This window comes from Saimiri boliviensis, chromosome 2 (assembly GCF_048565385.1).
Source record: "Saimiri boliviensis isolate mSaiBol1 chromosome 2, mSaiBol1.pri, whole genome shotgun sequence".
NCBI lineage: Eukaryota > Metazoa > Chordata > Mammalia > Primates > Cebidae > Saimiri > Saimiri boliviensis.
Window position 1 is genome coordinate 3,463,897 of NC_133450.1, and position 18,458 is coordinate 3,482,354.

At 51.3% G+C, this 18,458-nt stretch overlaps 1 protein-coding gene across 2 annotated transcripts; it reads right to left on the reverse strand.

The window, feature by feature from the left end:
• Window positions 1–423: 423 nt before the first annotated feature.
• On the reverse strand, window positions 424–18,013 carry COMMD4 (COMM domain containing 4). 2 transcript variants are annotated; one of them, XM_003943005.4, is made up of 8 exons: window positions 17,896–18,013; window positions 4,348–4,419; window positions 4,059–4,124; window positions 3,794–3,833; window positions 3,363–3,482; window positions 3,100–3,180; window positions 2,570–2,746; window positions 424–2,497 (listed from the first exon to the last, which is right to left on the reverse strand). In XM_003943005.4, exons 1-8 carry the CDS (start codon window positions 17,896–17,898, stop codon window positions 2,457–2,459), a joined length of 600 nt encoding a protein of 199 aa, XP_003943054.1. In that variant the 5' UTR covers window positions 17,899–18,013; the 3' UTR covers window positions 424–2,456. The 2 variants fall into 2 exon arrangements, with proteins under 2 accessions (XP_003943054.1, XP_074248755.1); XM_074392654.1 differs by lacking the exon at window positions 17,896–18,013 and adding an exon at window positions 17,690–17,887.
• Window positions 18,014–18,458: the final 445 nt, after the last annotated feature.

The following is an 18,458-nucleotide window of genomic DNA, read 5'->3' on the forward strand; positions in this document are numbered from 1 at the left end:
TCAACTTTTTTGCAGGGGGACAGGGTCTCATTCTGTCACCCAGGTTGGAGTACGATGGCACTATCATAGTTCACTGCAGCCTTTACCTCCCTGGCTCAAGCAACCCTCCCACCTCAGCCTCCCAAGTAGCTGGAACTACTGGCATATGCCACCATACCTGGCTAATTTTTTAAATTTTTGGTAGAGACAGGTTCACCATGTTGACCAGCCTGGTCTTGAACTCCTGGGCTCAACTAATCTTCCCACCTTGGCTTCCCAAAGTGCTGAGATTACAGGTATGAGCCACTGCCCCAGGCCTTTTTTTTTTTTTCAATTCCAGGCGTAAGTGAGGTGATGTGGTATTTCTCTCTCTGTGCCTGGCTTATTTCACTCAGCATCGTGTCATCTAGGTTCATCCATGTCACAAATGACAGAACCTTCTGCTTTTTAAAGGCTGAATAGTATTCCACTGTGTATATATACTTTTTTTTTTTTTTTTTTTTTGAGACATGGTCTCAGCTCTGTTACCCAGGCTGGAGTGCAGAGACATGATTACAGCTCACTGCAGCCTCAAACTCCTGGGCTCGATTGGTCCTCCTGCCTCAGCCTCCTGAGTGCCGAGACTACAGGCACGCACCACCATGCCTAGCTAATATTTTATTTTTATTTTTTGTAAAGACCGAGTCTCCCTATGTGGCTCAGGCTGGCTGCAAAGTCTAAAGCAGTCTTCCCACCTCAGCCTCTCAAAGTGCTGGGATTACAGGCATGAACTACTGCACCTGGCCTTTAGTTATTATTTCTTTGAATATTTCTTTCATTCTACTCTCTTCCCTCTTACCTGCTGGGACTCTGAAATCATGAGTGTTAATCTTTTGTATATCCTACAGATCTGTGGTGATCAGTTTTGTGTCACCTTGACTGGGCCGTGGGGTCCATATTTCAGAAATTTCTCTGTTGTGTGGAGTCTCACGTCCTGAAGATCCCAGCCAGGCTAGGCTGTCTTGTTCTCCATTGCTCAGTCTTTGTTTGTTTTACATGTAACATCCAGGTTTGTTAGCTGTACTTAGGGAGAGGAATAGGGAAAAGACCTACTTCATTTTCCCAGAAGCAGAAGTCAGGAATGGAGTCAGTACTTACCTCTTTCAAAACTGTCCCATCTTTGGCCAGGGGAGCAAACCATTATTCTGATAGGTTCCTTACACAAGATACCACAGGCAAGTCCTTCTTATACCCTGTGTGCCAACCCTGGCATTGGCCTTTTCTACAAGGAGGCCTGGCTGGCCTGGGCCACTCCTGGGATCCCATCTGCCTTAGTCTTCTCTAGCTGCTGTAACAATACCGCAGAATGGTGGCTTACAGCACAGCTTTCTTTCTCGCAGTTCTGGAGGCTGGGCAGTTCAAGATCAAGGTGCCAGCAGACTCAGTTCCCGTGGACAACCCTCTTCCTGGCCTTGTAGACAACGATCTTCTCGCTGTGTGCTCACATGGCCCTTACCTGGTACACGCATGTGAACAGAGGCTTCAGCATACGAAGTCTGGAGGAACACGAACATTCAGTCCGTAACACCGATCCTCTTGCCTATGAGTGGTTCAGACATGGTCACCTCTCTCTTCCTAAAAATGGCAGTAGGCTAAGGTGGGCGGATCACAAAGTCAAGAGATTGAGATCATCCTTGCCAACATGGTCAAACCCTGTCTCTATTAAAACTACAAAAATTAGCCAGACATGGTACTGTGTGCCTGTAGTCCCAGCTACTTGGGAGGCTGAGGCAGAATTGCTTGAAATCGGGAGGCGGAGGTTGCAGCGAGCAAAGATCATGCTACTGCACTCCAGTCTGGCGACAGGGCGAGACTCCATCTCAAAAAAAAAAAAAAAAAAAAAAAAAAAAGATGGCAGTGAAAGAAGGGCAATCTCCTTTCTCTACAAGGGGTATTTGGCTTTAGGGACACCAATGTGGTGCCAGCCTGAGAACAGGGCCAGAGGGCAAAGGCAGCAGAGCCAAGAACATCCAAGATCTGGGAGCCAGAACCCTGATTTTCCTCTCAACAGACAAGCAGATGCATTTTGGTGCTCAGTCTGCCTCACCTGTGGCTGCCTCAATCAGCAACTGACAAAAGAAAATGAGTGATGGACCAAAGAGGCCCGTACGTCACTTTTGTTTCTCTGACAAAAACCCTTGATCTGAACCCAAACAGAAACCCCTGCACACATTCCTTTATGCTTCTGTTTATTTTTCCTGCTTATGAAAACAGCCAACAGCTGCCTTTCAAGGGAAGGGAAGGTATTGCTGGGAAAGGTCCTCACGAGCCCCAAGCCAAGCTCTCAAGAGAGAAGTGAGGCAGCTGGGGATCTGGGAGGCCAGAGCCCAGCTAGGGCCCCAGCTTCCTAGAAGCGGGGCGCCTCCTGAAGAGCAGTGCAGAGGGCATGACTCCATACAGGTAAGGCGGCTCCACACAGGCCTGTAACTCCCTTCTCCTCAGCCCAGGGAGCTCATCAGGGTCTGGGCCTGCTTCAGCTCTGCAGAGGGAAGAGGCAGTCAGGCAGGATCTGGGAGGGACCCTTAACCCTCCAGGAATGGCTGAGCCTTACCTGCCAGGAGGACCTGGAACTTGTCCGCTGAGAGGGACATGGCAACAGGCTGGGCTGGCGCACCTGGGGCAGCTGCCACTTCCAGCCGCAGGTGTACCATAGGCTCCTCCACGGACTGCAGCAGGCTGGAGCTCAGGGTGTAGTCTACCCGCCAGCCCACACCTGCCAACCTATTCGCTGGGAGATGGGGCGTGCTCAGGATCAAAGGCAGGAAAGCCAGTGGCCCTCAGCCCACACGCTGGCTCAGCCCTCAACCCTGCAAGGCTGTGTGGCCTCTAAGAAGCTCCCATCTCCCTGACCCAGGTTCAGAACAGGGCAGGTGCCCAACAGTCAGGAGTCTGGATCACGTACAGCAGACCTCAATGGCAAGAAACCTCGGCTGGAGTCAGGAGAACCAGGGCCAGGCCCCAGCTCTGCGGCTGCTCGGTATGTCACCTTGGTTAAGTCGTCTCCCTGGAGCTAGCACTTTGCATGCTGCATGCTCCTTCGAGAATGAGCCTGGAGCCCACCCTGGCTGGCCTCATACTTACTGCGTAGGCTGCAGACCCGCAGGTGCTTCTGCAAGGGAATTTGCTTCTCCTCGTAACAGCGGCACAGGCTGGCCGCGTGCTCTGCAGGTAGAATGGAGGAGCTCTGGAGGTAGCAGGTGGGAGCTGGGCTGGGGCTGCTCAGAGGCAGGTCTCAGGCTCCTGGCCCAGAAAGGGCAGGGTCCACCTCAGGGTCACAGGGCCTGGCCAGCTCTCTAGCAGCCCTTGGCCCACAGGCTGCCCAGCTGCCCACCCACAACCCGTACCTTTGGGCAGCCCCAGCTGCTGCAGTTCACTGGACAAGGATTCGCCATCAACACTGTGCTTGGCCGCACTGGAGAGGATGAAACTCAGCACTGCCACTGTGGCCTTCACATCGCCTGACTCTGAGGGACCCGTGGGAGGGCCAGGGGGTGTCACTGTGGCCCCAGCCACCCCGCTATTGCCCTATTATCTTCAGTTCAAAGCCCCCCGGCCTCCTGAGCCACAGGCACTGCTACTGCCCCACCAGGAGCTGGTGGTGAGGAGTGTGGGGGTTCGGGTTGGGATTGTCAATGTCTTTCTCTGCCTCATGCTCTTCCACTAGGGAAGGTAGGTTAAGGGCGCTGCTGGGAGAGATGGGTGGGCCCCTCTGTACCAGGCACCATGCCGAGTTCCCAAGGTTGCTGAGGACCTGTGGACTTAGCAGGGTACTCACCAAACTTGGTGTCAGCCATGAGCTTCAGAATCTTCTCATACTATGGGGAAAGGAGACCTTCAGGGGGTGCCAGGCCCCTGCTCACCAGCCCCTCACCCCCAACCTATCTGATATTGTAAGGAACAGACAGGCTGGAAAGAAGGATGGAAGATGCCCGGAGAGACTGAGAGGCTGGGTCACCCGTCTCCCCTGGCCTAGTGAAGAGTTTCAGGGCAGTGGGGATCATAAGGTCATGAGACAATAGGGTGCTGGGTCTTATACTCACATCAATCCCCTGTCCCAGCAGCTCCTTTAGTACCTGGCTGCAGAGCAGCCGCAACTTCACAGAGGACTGGAAGGGAAGTCCTTGTATCAGCCAGGCTGGCAATACCTCACCCCGCCTTCCTAGGGACTGGCTCAGAGCAGGCCAGCCAGTGATCAGTATCACAAAGCATGGTAGGACAGGCTGAGAGCACTGAGGTCCTAACCCCAGAGAAACCTCACCATCCTCTACACCCACAATCCCCAGCCCCAACACCCCCTCCTCCACCCAGAGTAGACCCTGTGCACTCAACCATCTTGGCCAGCGTGCTGATCTCTGCCAGGACCCAGTCAGGACAGTCCAGATCACCACAAAACCGGAACTTCTGCAAGGGAGGGAGGCAGGTCATCAGACTGGAGGGAGGGCTGAGGTGGGGCCAGGATCCGTGTGTATCTCCCACACTGCTGCCCAGCACGGGCCCCTGGTCCCTGTCACAGATGAATACCCTCTGGCCACTTGTTCTCTCCTATCACCAGGCTGTTCAGTAAACTCTCTCCCTGACCCACTTTGCCACCAAACCCTGCTGAGGTCTATTCCAGGCATTTATCTGCTCAGCAAACATCATTTGAGCGCCTTCTCTGTGCTAGCTCTCACTCTAAGTGCTTGGGGTACAGCAGGGGATAAAACGGAGTCCTGGGCCTCACAGACACGAGGGACCTCTCTCTCCTCTTCCCCAGACCCACACCACTCCAGCCACTGCAGCTTCCCTACTGCTGCTCAGGGACACCAGCCTTGCTCTGCCTCCAGGCCTGCTGCACTCTGAGTGGCTTGCTGTCCTTTTTTCATCCCACCCTCTGCTCAAGTGACACATCATCAGGCAAGCCTTTCTTTAAAAAAAAAAAAAAAAAAAAAAAACATGCTCATGGCTGTAATCCCAGCACTTTGGGAGACTAAGGCAGGTGGATCACCCGAGGTCAAGAGTTCAAGAATGGCCTGGCCAACATGGCGAAACCCTGTCTCTACTAAAAATACAAAGATTAGCCAGGTATGGTGGTGCGTGCCTGTGATCCCAGCTACTAAGGGAATGAGGCAGGATTGCTTGAACCCGGGAAGTGGAGTTGCAGTGAGCCGAGATCCTGCCACTGCGTTCCAGCCTGGGCAACAAAGCGAGACTCTGTCTCAAAAGAAAGAAAAAAATTTTTTAAAAATTAGCCAGGCATAGTGACGCATGCCTGTGATCCCAGCTACTCAGGGGGCTGAGGCAGGAGAATCGCTTGAACCTGGGAGATGGAGGTTGCAGTGAGCTGAGATCAGCCACTGCACTCCAGTCTGGGCAACAAGAGTGAAACTCCAATTCAGAAAAAAAAAAAAAAGAAAAGAAAAGAAGACAGAGTCTCAAAGTACAAAAGAAAAAAAAAAAAAAAAGAAAAAAAGAAAAAAAAAAAAAAAAAAAAAGAAGAAGACAGAGTCTCTCTCACTCTGTTGCCCAGGATGGAGAGCAATGGCATAATCTTGGCTTCCGGCAACTTCCGCCTCCCAGATTCAAGCGATTCTCCTGCCTCAGCCTCCGGAGTAACTGGGACTACCAGCATGTGCCACCACCCCTGGCTAATTTTTTTTTTTTTTTGATATGGAGTTTCGCTCTTGCCCAGGCTGGAGTGCAATGGCACTATCTCAGTTCACTGCAACCTCTACCTCCCAGGTTCAAGTGATTCTCCTGACTCAGCCTCCCAAATAGCTGAGATTACAGGCATGCGCCACCACACCTGGCTATAATTTTATATTTTTAGTAGAGACAGGGTTTCACCACATTGGCCATCCTGGTCTCAAACTCCTGACCTGAGGTGATCCACCCTCCTCAGCCTCCCAAAGTGCTGGGATGACAGGTGTGAGCCACCACACCTGGGAAGACTGGCCCTTCTTGATCATACTTCCTAAAATAGCCCCTCACACAAGGAAATTTCGGGGGCCAGTCGATGTTCATTATCTTGATTGTGGTGACCCAAGAGCCAGGAAGATTTGGTCTTTACTTGGCCAGCCTCATCTTTCACTAACCTCCAGATGATACTCTCCCAGCTATTGACATGCATTCGTTCCTGGGGAGCCATGCTCTCTCTCACCTAAGTCTCTGCACATGCTGTCCCCTGTCTGAAGACACATGCCTCACACCCTTGCCTCCCAACCCCTGGTACAGAAACTGTACTTCAGCCAGCCAGCTCCTGCCGTCCCCCTTTCAGGTTGAAGTCATCCTCAGGAAGCCCCCTTAACCCTACCTACACACAAGGTGCAGTTAGGTCTCTGTCCCTGGTGCCTTAACTACGACTGCCAATTCAAGCCTTCGATTCCCCTTCCCTTGGCAGCTAAGGTCCTCCCTGTAAGGCCGGTTGCCTTGCAGGGAGCTCGGACATGCCCATCCCTCTCCACACCTGAAATTACATCACCAGAATCTGCACTCAGCATCTAGCTTTGCCACGCCCACCTCTGCACTCAACACTAAACTCTGCACTCAGCACCTAGCCAGCTGTTGGAAAACCCTGCCAAAATTTAAAAGAAGCCCCACCAAAACCTGCCCAATAGCGTATTGCCCCGTCCAGCCCGCTCACTGGGAATCCTGCCTACCTACCTAGAGCAGCTTGCCACATCCACGTCCTGGTGTGACTTCTCTGGCCTCTTTCCCTGGGACCATGGAACCTCGCCCGGGAGCCGAATAAATTGATGTCTAATTGTTCTCATGCAGCCCTCAGTTTCCTCATTTTAAACTCCGCAATAGACTTCACAGAGAATAAACCTTGCAAGTGGTGCCGAAACCCAGGAGGAGCTGTAAGACCCCTCCTGGGGGAAACTGACTCCTTCATCCGAAGCCAGACCAGGAAACCGCTCCACCACAAGGTAAGACTTCTGTTGCCCACAGCCTCTCCTGCTGCCTGCCTCATGGACTCCCTGCTCGTAATCGCAGCCGCGTCAGGGACTCCTTGTTTCTCGCTGTGGGCCCGGGGCCCCGGCCTCGTCCCGAGGACCTGAGCGTAGAGGAGACATCCCTACACTCTTGTCCTCTCTCTGTGAGGGGTTTCTCAGGGTCAGGATTCTGAGGGAGACATCCCCACCTTCCTGAACCTTCTCGTATTCTCCAGTGTTCGAAAGTGCAGTCGGGGACGCCTTCTGAACATCTCCGCAGTAGTGGCCGAGGTTTGGGTATTCAGAAGCCCCGTTTGCAGACCCGGGACCTGCCTAACAGTAGGACCAAATCCCCTGGCTTACGGCACTAAAACGTTTATCTCAAATCAGCCTTTTGGCACATATGCTCCCATTAATTAAGTAACCATACTTTCGGTTTCTCTTCCTAATCCCGGGAGTGAGTTTATGTGTAGTCCCACGGCCTGACGGCTACGGGGCTTCTGTGAGCCTCAACCTGCGGTTCCACGGGGACATCATAAGGCATAACGGTGATTCACCTCAGGAAACTGAAGGTGACCAGGCCTGGGGGGTTATACGAGTACACCTTAGTCAAGACGCCCTGAAACATCCCTTCAGGGACGTGGCCAGGAAGGCATCAGACTGGTCTCCCATCTGGGGGGCACCCACCCTTTGTCCGTCAATCCTGTATGTGGTTCTGTCTCAGATAGATCTAGCCCGTCTTTTTTTTTCTTGTCATAATCGTTGCTGCCTGTAAGTTCTCTAGCCACCCTCCCCCAGGAAAGGAGTATTCTCCCTCGGGAAAGGAGTACTTGTGCCTGTGTTGTGTACAATACCTTTCCGTATTCTTTTCTTACCCCTAACAACCCCACAAGAAGGTGAACCATGGGCAATCAGAAGTCCCGCCCAGACCCTAAGTCACCATCAGGGTGCCTAGTCCAAAATCTACCCAAACTGGGTCTTTCCATTAAAAAGAAGAGGCTGATTTTCCTCTCTACCATGGCTTGGCCACAGTATTCCCTAGACAACCAGTCTAAGTGGCCTCCAGAGGGCACACTCGACTTCAATGTCCCGACAGCCTTAGACGGTCTGAGGTCCCCTACCTGCAGGCTTTCTGGCACCTCCGCCCCCGCGCCGCCCGCCGCTCCTCCCGCACCACCGCCCAGGTCCTACTGGCCAAGGGAACTTCCTCGTCACCCGCTGCTCCTCTGCCCTCCTCTTCCTCCCTTTCCAACCTCGACCCTCCCTTTCCAACCCTTTCCATTTGCCCGACCTACCGACCCCCCACCTTATGCGAAACCTCAACCCCCTCCTGCTCCTCCTCTTCCTGATCCCAACTTAGTCTCTCCTGTTAGTGCTCACACCCGCTCACACTGTACTCTCGACGAGACTTCCCCGAAGTAGCCAGAGCAGGTGTTGTCCGAGTGCACATTCCCTTCTCCCTCTCTGATCTATCAGCCATTGAAAAACACCTAGGGTCATTCTTTACCAATCCTACGGCTTATACCAAAGAATTTCGTTACCTCACCCAGGCATACGACCTAACCTGGCATGATGCCTATGTGATCCTGTCCTCCACTCTTACTCCCAATGAGCGTGACCACATTCTTACAGTGGCCTGAGCTCACGCTGATCAGGTACATCTGATAAACAATCAAATGCCAGTAGGCGCAGCGGTGGTCACCAAGGCAGACCCTGATTGGGACTATCAAACCGGTCAAGATGGCCACCACCACCAAGACCAAATGCTACAGTGCCTCTTAGCAGGCATGCAAAGCGCAGCTCAGAAAGTAGTTAATTATGACAAGTTAAGGGAAATAACTCAGGGTCCTGATGAAAACCCAGCTGCCTTCCTTAACCGAGTAACTAACGCTATGATCCTCCATACCTGGCTGGTTCTGGCCTCCCTAGCGGGGGCTACAACCCTAGCCACCCACTTCATCTCCCAGTCAACGGCTGATATAAGGAGGAAACGACATATTTAAGAGATACAAGATGGCTGATCGCTAGCAGCTCAGGATTGTAGATCCCAGTGAAAGCACAGAGAACGAGAAGACACCACACTTTCAGATGAATTCTTGTTGCTCATGCACCAGGAGATTCCCAGTGGAGGAGCCCCACAGGTCGCCAGGTGACTCTTCTGGCTGGCGAGGCAGTTTTGCTGGCACCTCAGGAGCGGCAGTTCTTGGTGCAGAGTCAGAAAAGCACCATGAATCTTTTTTTTTTTTTTTTTTTTGAGACGGAGTTTCACTCTTGTTACCCAGGCTGGAGTGCAATGGCACCATCTCGGCTCACTGCAACCTCTGCCTCCTGGGTTCAGGCAATTCTCCTGCCTCAACCTCCTGAGTAGCTGGGATTACAGGCATGCACCACCATGCCCAGCTAATGTTTTGTATTTTTAGTAGAGACAGGGTTTCACCATGTTGACCAGGATGGTCTCGATCTCTTGATCTTATGATCCACCCGCCTCGGCCTCCCAAAGTGCTGGGATTACAGGCTTAAAGCACCATCAATCTTAACGCCGCTGTTTTAGCCAGAGCAGTGGGTTGCTCACATTCCGGCGCTGTGAATCAATAAGTTGGACATCCACTCAGAAACCCAATTACAAAGATGGTAATTATAAAGACCACAGATGGATACATCCATAAGGATGGGAAGAAACCAGCCTAAAAAGGCTGAGAATACTCAAAATCAGAACGCCTCTCCCTATACAGGGGATCACAGTTCCTCATCAGTAATGGAACAAGGCCTGATGGAGAATGAATGTTTTTTTTTTTTTGAGATGGAGTTTCACTCTTGTTACCCAGGCTGGACTGCAATGGCACGATCTCGGCTCACCGCAACCTCCGCCTCCTGGGTTCAGGCAATTCTCCTGCCTCAGCCTCCTGAGTAGCTGGGATTACAGGCACGCACCACCATGCCCAGCTAATTTTGTGTATTTTTAGTAGAGACGGGGTTTCACCATGTTGACCAGGATGGTCTCGATCTCTTGACCTCGTGATCCACCCGCCTCGGCCTCCCAAAGTGCTGGGATTACAGGCTTGAGCCACCGCGCCCGGCCGAATGTGTTTTATTAACAGAAGCAGGCTTTAAAAGGTGGATGATAAGAAACTCCTGTGAGTTAAAAGAACTTGTTCTAACCCCATGCAAAGAAACTAAGAACTTTGAAAAAAGGTTTGATGAAATGTTAACGAGAATACACAATTTAGAGAGGAATATAAGTGAATTGATGGAGCTGAAAAACACGAGAACTTCATGAAGTATGCACAAGTTTTAACAGCCGAATTGATCAAGCAGAAGAAAGGATATCAGAGGTCGAAGACCAACTCAATGAAATAAAATGAGAAGACAAGATTAGAGAAAAAAGGATAAAAAGGAACGAGCAAAGTCTCCAAGAAATATGGGACTATGTGAAAAGACCTAATCTACATTTGATAGGTGTAGCTGAATGTGACGAAGAGAATGAATCCAAGCTGGAAAATACACTTCAGGATATTATTCAGGAAAATTTTCCCAACCTAGGAAGGCAGGACAATATTCAACTCCAGGTAATACAGAGAACACCATAAAGATATTCCTCAAGAAGAGCAACCTCAAGGCATATAATTGTCAGATTCACCAGGGTTGAAATGAAGGAGAAAATACTAAGGGCAGCCAGAGAGAAAGGTCAGGTTACACACAAGGGGAAGCCTATCAGACCCACAGCAGATCTCTCAGCAGAAACCCTACAAGCCAGAAGACAGTGGGGGTCAATATTCAACATCCTTAAAGAAAAGAACTTTCAACGCAGAATTTCACATCCAGCCAAACTAAGCTTCATAAGTGAAGGAAAAATAAAGTTTTTTGTGAACAAGCAAACACTCAGATTTTATCACCACCAGGCCTGCTTTACAAGAGCTTCTGAAAGAACCACTACACATAGAAAGGAACAACCAGTATCAGCCTTTCTAAAAAATACCAAAAAGTAAAGAGCATCAACATAATGAAGAATTTACATCAACTAATGGGCAAAACAGCCAGCTAACATTAAATGGCAGTATTAAACTCACATATATTATTATTAATTCTAAATTTAAATCGACTAAATCCCCCAATCCAAAGACACAAGACAGGCAAATTGAATAAAAAGCCAAAACCCATCGGTATGCTGCATCCAGATCCATCTCAAATGCAAGGATACACAAAGACTTAAAACAAAGGGATGGAGAAAGACTTACCAACCAAATGGAGAGCAAACATAAATAAATAAAAAGCAGGAGTTGCAATTTTTGTCTCTGATAAAATACTTTTTTTTTTTTTTTTTTTTTGAGACGGAGTTTCGCTCTTGTTACCCAGGCTGGAGTGCAATGGCGCGATCTCGGCTCACCGCAACCTCCGCCTCCTGGGTTCAGGCAATTCTCCTGCCTCAGCCTCCTGAGTAGCTGGGATTATAGGCACGCACCACCATGCCCAGCTAATTTTTTGTATTTTTAGTAGAGACGGGGTTTCACCATGTTGACCATGGTTGGTCTCGATCTCTCGACCTCGTGATCCACCCGCCTCGGCCTCCCAAAGTGCTGGGATTACAGGCTTGAGCCACCGCGCCCGGCCTAAAATACTCTTTAAAAGCAACAAAGATCAAAAGAAGCAAAGGACACTACATAATGATAAAAGGATCGATGCAACAAGAGCTAAAGATCCTAAATATATACACACTCAATACAAAAATACCCAGATATATAAGACTTTATAAAGAGACTTAGACTCCCACACAATAATAGTGGGAGACTTCAACATTAATATTAGACAGATCAATGAGACAGAAAATTAACAATATCCAGGACTTGAACTCAGATCTGGAACAAGTAAACTTAATTAACATTTATAGAACTCTCCACTTTAAATACACAAAATATACACTCTTATCAGTATCACATAATAGCTACTTACAGGTTTAAATAAACTATTGGTTGGCTGCTTGTTATTTTCTTCCCTCATTTTTTTCATGTCTCCATTATTAAGCACAATTATAGGCATACCCATTTTTAGACTGCATTCTAGCCCAGGCAATAAAGCAACACTCCCGTTCTCTCTCCCTTTCTTCCTCTCCTTTATTCTTTGTATTTTATTATTTTTCTTTTTTTTTTAAAAAAAGAAACACACCATATTTGTTGGCCGCATAAATGTCTCCTTTTGAAAGGTAACTGTTCATATCCTTCACCCATTTTTTCATGAGGTTGTTTTTTTCTTGTAAAAAAAAAAAAGAGGAAACTTAAAAAAGCTGAGGAGGGCCCCCAAACTCCCATATGGGACCTGGTAAACCTGGCACTTAAAGTTTTTAATGGCCGAGAGGAAAAAGCTGAGGCCGCCCATCAGGCCCGGCTGCAGCAGAAAGTAAGCCTCCAAACCCAGGCTCCTGCAGCAGCCCTGAGGCCGGCAGTCCACCGAGCACCCGGTGGAGGGGGTCCATCAAAACCCTTCCAAAATTCCTTTAGGGTCCCGCCTGGGCCCTGTTTTAAATGTGGCCAGGAGGGACACTGGGCACAGCAGTGCCCCTGTCCTCGTCCTCCTCCCGGACCTTGCCCAAGCTGCAAACAGACTGGACACTGGAAGGTTGACTGCCCGTCCCGGGCTGCAGGTTCACCCCCTCCACACACACCTCTATGTGGAGGGCAGGCCAGTCCACAGGAAATGGTCCCTTCACTTGAATTTCTCGGCCTTGTGAACTGACGGAGCCCGGACTCAAGGACCCCCATCACCCTCGCCGAGCCCGGAGTAACGCTGCAAGTAGCGGGTAAGTCCACTTCCTTCTTAGTGAATGCAGAGGCTACCTATTCTGTATTGCCTTCCTACTCAGGACCTAGCATACCTTCCCAGGTTTCAGTCATGGGAATTAATGGAAAGCCTTCCTCTCCTAACCAAATTCGTCCCTTAGCCTGTGTCCTTGAGGGACATCCCTTCTCCCACTCCTTTCTAATCATACCCTCATGCCCAGTCCCCCTTTTAGGACGAGATATTCTCCAGACTGTAGGGGCCACCCTCCAATTCACTGGGCACCCACATTCAAGCCCATCCTCTGCCCACCTTCTACTGCTACTGCTAACCGGTATCGTGCCCTGTCTTAACCCTTCGTCTAAATCTCTTATTCCTCCTGAGGAAGTCAGTCCCTCAGTATGGGACACCTCCAAGCCCGCCGTGGCCAGACATCACACGCCAGTTAAAATCCTTCTCAAAAACTCTACCCACTTCTCCTCACGTCCTCAGTTTCCCATCTCAAAAAGCCCACCGCCAGGGCCTAAAGCCTATCACCACCTGGTTTCTGGCCCAGGGACTCCTTATCCCCACCAGTTCCCCTTGTAATACTCCTATCTTGCCAGTCCAGAAGCCGTCCGGCGACTACCACCTAGTTCAGGACCTATGCCTTATCAACGAGGCGGTGGTGCCCCTCCACCCGGTGGTCCCTAGTCCATACACCCTATTATCCAACATTCCCTCCACTACCTCTCATTTTACAGCTCTTGACCTCAAGGATGCCTTCTTTACTATTCCCCTTCACCCAGAGTCTTACTTCCTTTTTGCCTTCACCTGGACCGATCCTGACACCAACCTGTCACAGTAGCTCACCTGGACGGTCCTGCCCCAGGGATTTAGAGACAGCCCCATATTTTCGGACAAGCCTTAGCAGCTGACTTCAGCTCCTGCTCCCTCCAGCCCAGGCTCCTTCTCCAGTCTGTGGATGACCTATTACTTTGTAGCCCTCCCTTTCTCTATCTCAACAGCACACTGCCACTCTCCTTAACTTTCTTGGATCCCGGGGGTACCGAGTATCCCCCGCTAAAGCACTGTTGCCAGTCACCTCAGTAATCTACTTAGGCATTCGCCTCACCCCCAAAACTAAAAGCCTAACAATTGACCGCCAGCAGGCACTTCTTTCGCTGCAGCCTCCGGAGACTGCAGACCAGATTCTCTTCTTAGGATCTGTAGGATTCTTCCGTCATTGGGTACCTAACTTTGCCGCTCTAGCCAAACCTCTGTATGTGGCGGCTAAGGACACACCCACGGGACCCCTCTCTCATCCTGGAGTTGTAAAACAAGCTTTCAAAACCCTACAAACTGCTCTGTCCACGGCACCCCCACTTCAACTGCCCAACCTTAACCATCCCTTCCACTTATTTACTGATGAGAAACAAGGGATTGCAGTTGGAGTCCTAAACCAACCCCTAGGCCCTATGTATCGTCCAGTAGCCTATTTATCGAAACAACTCAACTCCACGGTCAGGGGATGGCAGCCTTGCCTGCAAGCCCTGGGGGTGGCAACAGAACTCACCAAGGAATCCCTAAAACTTATCTTAGGCCAGCCTATCTCAGTGTTCTCTCCTCATCGACTAACAGACCTTCTCTCTCACAAATCTCTCGCTCACCTAGGACCCTCTCGCCTACAGGAATTTCATCTACTCTTTATTGAAAATCCTACAGTCAGCCTTCATCCCACTTCTCCACTCAACCCGGCTACCCTGCTTCCCCTTCCATCCCATTCCCCTCCCCAGCCCATTCCTGTCCTGAACTAATAGAGGCACTTACTAAACCTCGAGAGGGCTTGTCTGACCTCCCCCTACCTTACCCCGACCTTACCTTTTATGTAGATGGGAGCTTAATAGTGACAGCTGAGGGGCGGAGAAAAGCAGCCTATGCAGTAGTTACAGATTCAGCCACCCTCAAGCACGTCCCTCCGTGTTGGAACCATATCACAAAAGGCGGAGCTCATTGCCTTAACCCAAGCTCTCACGTTAGCACAGGGAAATCGAGCAAATATCTATACTGACTCAAAGCATGCTTTTCTTATTACCCACTGCCACTCTGCTCTCTGGAAAGAGCGGGGATTTCTTACTACAAAAGTGTCCCCCATAACTAACGCTACCCAAATCTCTAATCTCCGACAGGCCCTATCACTGCCTAAAGAAGTCGCTGTCGGGCCGGGCGCGGTGGCTCAAGCCTGTAATCCCAGCACTTTGGGAGGCCGAGGCGGGTGGATCACGAGGTCGAGAGATCGAGACCATCCTGGTCAACATGGTGAAACCCCGTCTCTACTAAAAATACAAAACATTAGCTGGGCATGGTGGCACGTGCCTGTAATCCCAGCTACTCAGGAGGCTGAGGCAGGAGAATTGCCTGAACCCAGGAGGCGGAGGTTGCGGTGAGCTGAGATCGCGCCATTGCACTCCAGCCTGGGTAACAAGAGCAAAACTCCGTCTCAAAAAAAAAAAAAAAAAAAAAAAAAGAAGTCGCTGTCATCCACTGCCGAGGGCACCAGGCCCAGCAGGATAGTTTCCCGGGGCAATGCAAGGGCAGATGCAGCAGTAAAATCCTTGACCAGTACCAAGCTAGCCCCCGTTCCGTCCTGTTCCTCACCACGGCCAAGCCGCCGGTTTACTCGCCATCAGAGAAAAAGGCCCTTGTATTAAGGGGAGGAACCGAGTCTAATCAGGGTGGATCTTCTTAAACAAGATCGTCCTTCCACAGGAACAAGCCCCAAAAATTATTACTAAAATCCACCAGTCATTACATATAGGGCCTAAAGTGTTATACCACTTTGTGCAGCCCTTTTCTCTCACCAAATCTGCAACAAACGATTAAGCAGGTACAGAGAGAGAGAGACAAGAGAGAGGAGAGAGAAGGAGAGAGAGAGAAAAGAGAGAGGAGAGAGAGAAAAAGAGAGACAAGGAGATAAAGTAGAGAAGGGGAGAGAGAGAGAAAGAGAGCGAGAGCGAGCGCAGCCTAATACCACCTTAACGGGTATCCCGCTGTTCAAGGCGCACTTTCAAAATCGCTTTCCCTGCTACAGAATAGCCAAGAGCTCCAGCTACAATGCTACAGTAAAAGCAAAATCTTCCCTTTGCTTCTCCAGGAGGATACTTTTGGTGTCATGAAACCCTAACCAAAGTTACTGATACAACCCTCCCTTTTCCTTGTGTGCCCGTCACACTAGCCCTCATCACACCGTCCCCTAATCACTGGAACAAACGCGCAGTCTTCCTCCCAACAGTAGTTGGCCTCTCTTTCGCAGCCTCTCTAGCAGCAGCTGGAGTAGGGAGTGGTGCCATGGGCTCCAGCGTCACTTCAGCCGCTCGACTAGAAGACAAGCTCCGTGTGGCTATTGAGGCACCAGCCGCCTCTTTAGCCGCCCTCCGGCGGTAAATCACGTCATTAGCTCAGGTGATGCTCCAGAACTGAGGGGCCCTAGACTTCCTAACGGCAGAAAAAGGAGGCACCTGTCTGTTTCTCCAGGCGCAGTGCTGCTACTACATCAACGAAACAGGCCTTGTGGCAGAAAATGTCAACACTCTCTATCGCCTCCAAGAGAACCTCCACAGAAAGCAGAGCGCACCAGCCTCGTCTCGCAACTGCTGGCAATCCCCCGTGCCCACCTGGCTAGCTCCCATTGTCACCCCTGTTATCGTTGTGTCTTCTAATACTAGCCCCTTTGTTTCTCAAGTTTTCACAGGCCCGCATGAGAGAAATTTCCAGGGTGGCCGTAAACCAGATGATACTTCTCCCCTGTAGCCAACTCCCAATCGCACCAGCCAACTGACCCCTCCACCTCACTCCACCCCTACTCAGCAGGAAGTTGCCAGAAAGAAGCGGCGTCCTATATCATCAAAAGGGTCGGAATGTAAGGCCAGTTGCCTCGCTGGGAGCTCAGACACGCCCATCCGTCGCTGCGCCGGAAATTACATCACCAGAATCTGCACTCAGCGTCCAGCTTCGCCACGCCCACCTCTGCACGCAACACTAAACTCTGCACTCGGCACCTAGCCCGCCATTGGCAATCCCCTCTGCACTCAGTACCAGGATCTGCACTCGACACTAAACTCTGCACTTAGCCCGCCATTGGCAATCCCCTCTGCACTCAGTACCAGGATCTGCACTCGACACTAAACTCTGCACTCGGCACCTAGCCCGCCATTGGCAATCCCCTCTGCACTCAGTACCAGGATCTGCACTCGACACTAAACTCTGCACTCGGCACCTAGCCCGCCATTGGCAATCCCCTCTGCACTCAGTACCAGGATCTGCACTCGACACTAAACTCTGCACTCGGCACCTAGCCCGCCGTTGGAAAACCCCACCAAAATTTAAAAGCAGCCCTGCCAAAACCTGCCCAATAACGTATTGCCCCGCCCAGCCCGCTCACCGGAAATCCTGCCTGCCTCCCTAGAGCAGCTCGCCACATCCACATCCTGTTCTCACCCACATCCTGTTCTCCACAGCCAATCAGAGCGCCATATAACCCCACGCCTCAGGTGTGACTTCTCTGGCCTCTTTCCCCGGGACCACGGAACCTCGCCCGGGAGCTGAAATAACTGGCGTCTAATTGTTCTCATGCAGGCCTCAGTTTCCTCATTTTAAACTCGGCAACAGGCCTCGCAGAGAATAAACCTTACACTCCCAATGCGCAGCACACTGCATGGTATAGACGCGACGCTCAGAACACACGGGTGGGGGGGTGGATGGAGGAGTCTCAACGCAAAAACTACTAGCTGGCTCTGGAAGGAGCAGAGCGGCTTCCCGACAGTGTGGAAGAGTGAGCCCGATTCTAAGCACACTCCTGTCCGAGTCCCACAGCAGGGCTGGGGACGTGGGCGTCCGTGGGAGGTCCTCCCGGGGCTGCGGAAGACCTGAGAGGACTCCAGCTTCAGACAAGCCCCAGTTCCCGGCCCCGGAGGCGGGGCCCTTCCGTCCCCCAGGGAGGCACAGGGACTCACAGCCGCCAGCTGCTGCCCGCCCCCGTCTTGGGAACCGGCTGGCCACGGACTTTCCTCTCCCAGACTCGCAGTCCCCACACCCACATACACTGTTTGCGTAGAGGCCAGTGGAGACAACCTCCCCGCCCCGCCCCGTTTCCGGAGCCCTCGACGCCCCCTCATTCCCGCTCCAGCAGCCCCGGCCTCGCTTCACCCGGGTGCCTCACCATCGCGCCAGGAAGCCTGCGCCCGGGAATTCCTTTTTTCGCTCGCGCCGGGTCAGCTGATTCCACGGTCACGTGACTTGGAGTCGCGTCCTCTGGGTGGGCGGGGCCTGCTCGAGCGCGGCTGGGAGCGGACCGCCGCCCCCTGGAGGCGGCGAGGGCGAAATGCCGGCGTCTCCTCCGTCTCCCAGACCCCTTCCCGGGGAAACACCGGCGCCAACCGGCCGTTTAACAGAGGTCCGAGGGAGGGCATTAGGAAAGACAGCGGAAGTTATTTCATTTGTTTAACTTAAGCGGGTAGGATCCCGGGAGCTAGGGTTCCAGGTCATTGACATGTTTACCACTTTTTTTTTTTTTTTTTTTTTGAGACGGAGTTTCACTCTTGTTACCCAGGCTGGAGTGCAATGGCGCGATCTCGGCTCACCGCAACCTCCGCCTCCTGGGTTCAAGCAATTCTCCTGCCTCAGCCTCCTGAGTAGTTGGGATTACAGGCACATGCCACCATGCCCAGCTAATTTTTATTTTTATTTTTAATTTTTAGCAGAGACAGCGTTTCACCATGTTGA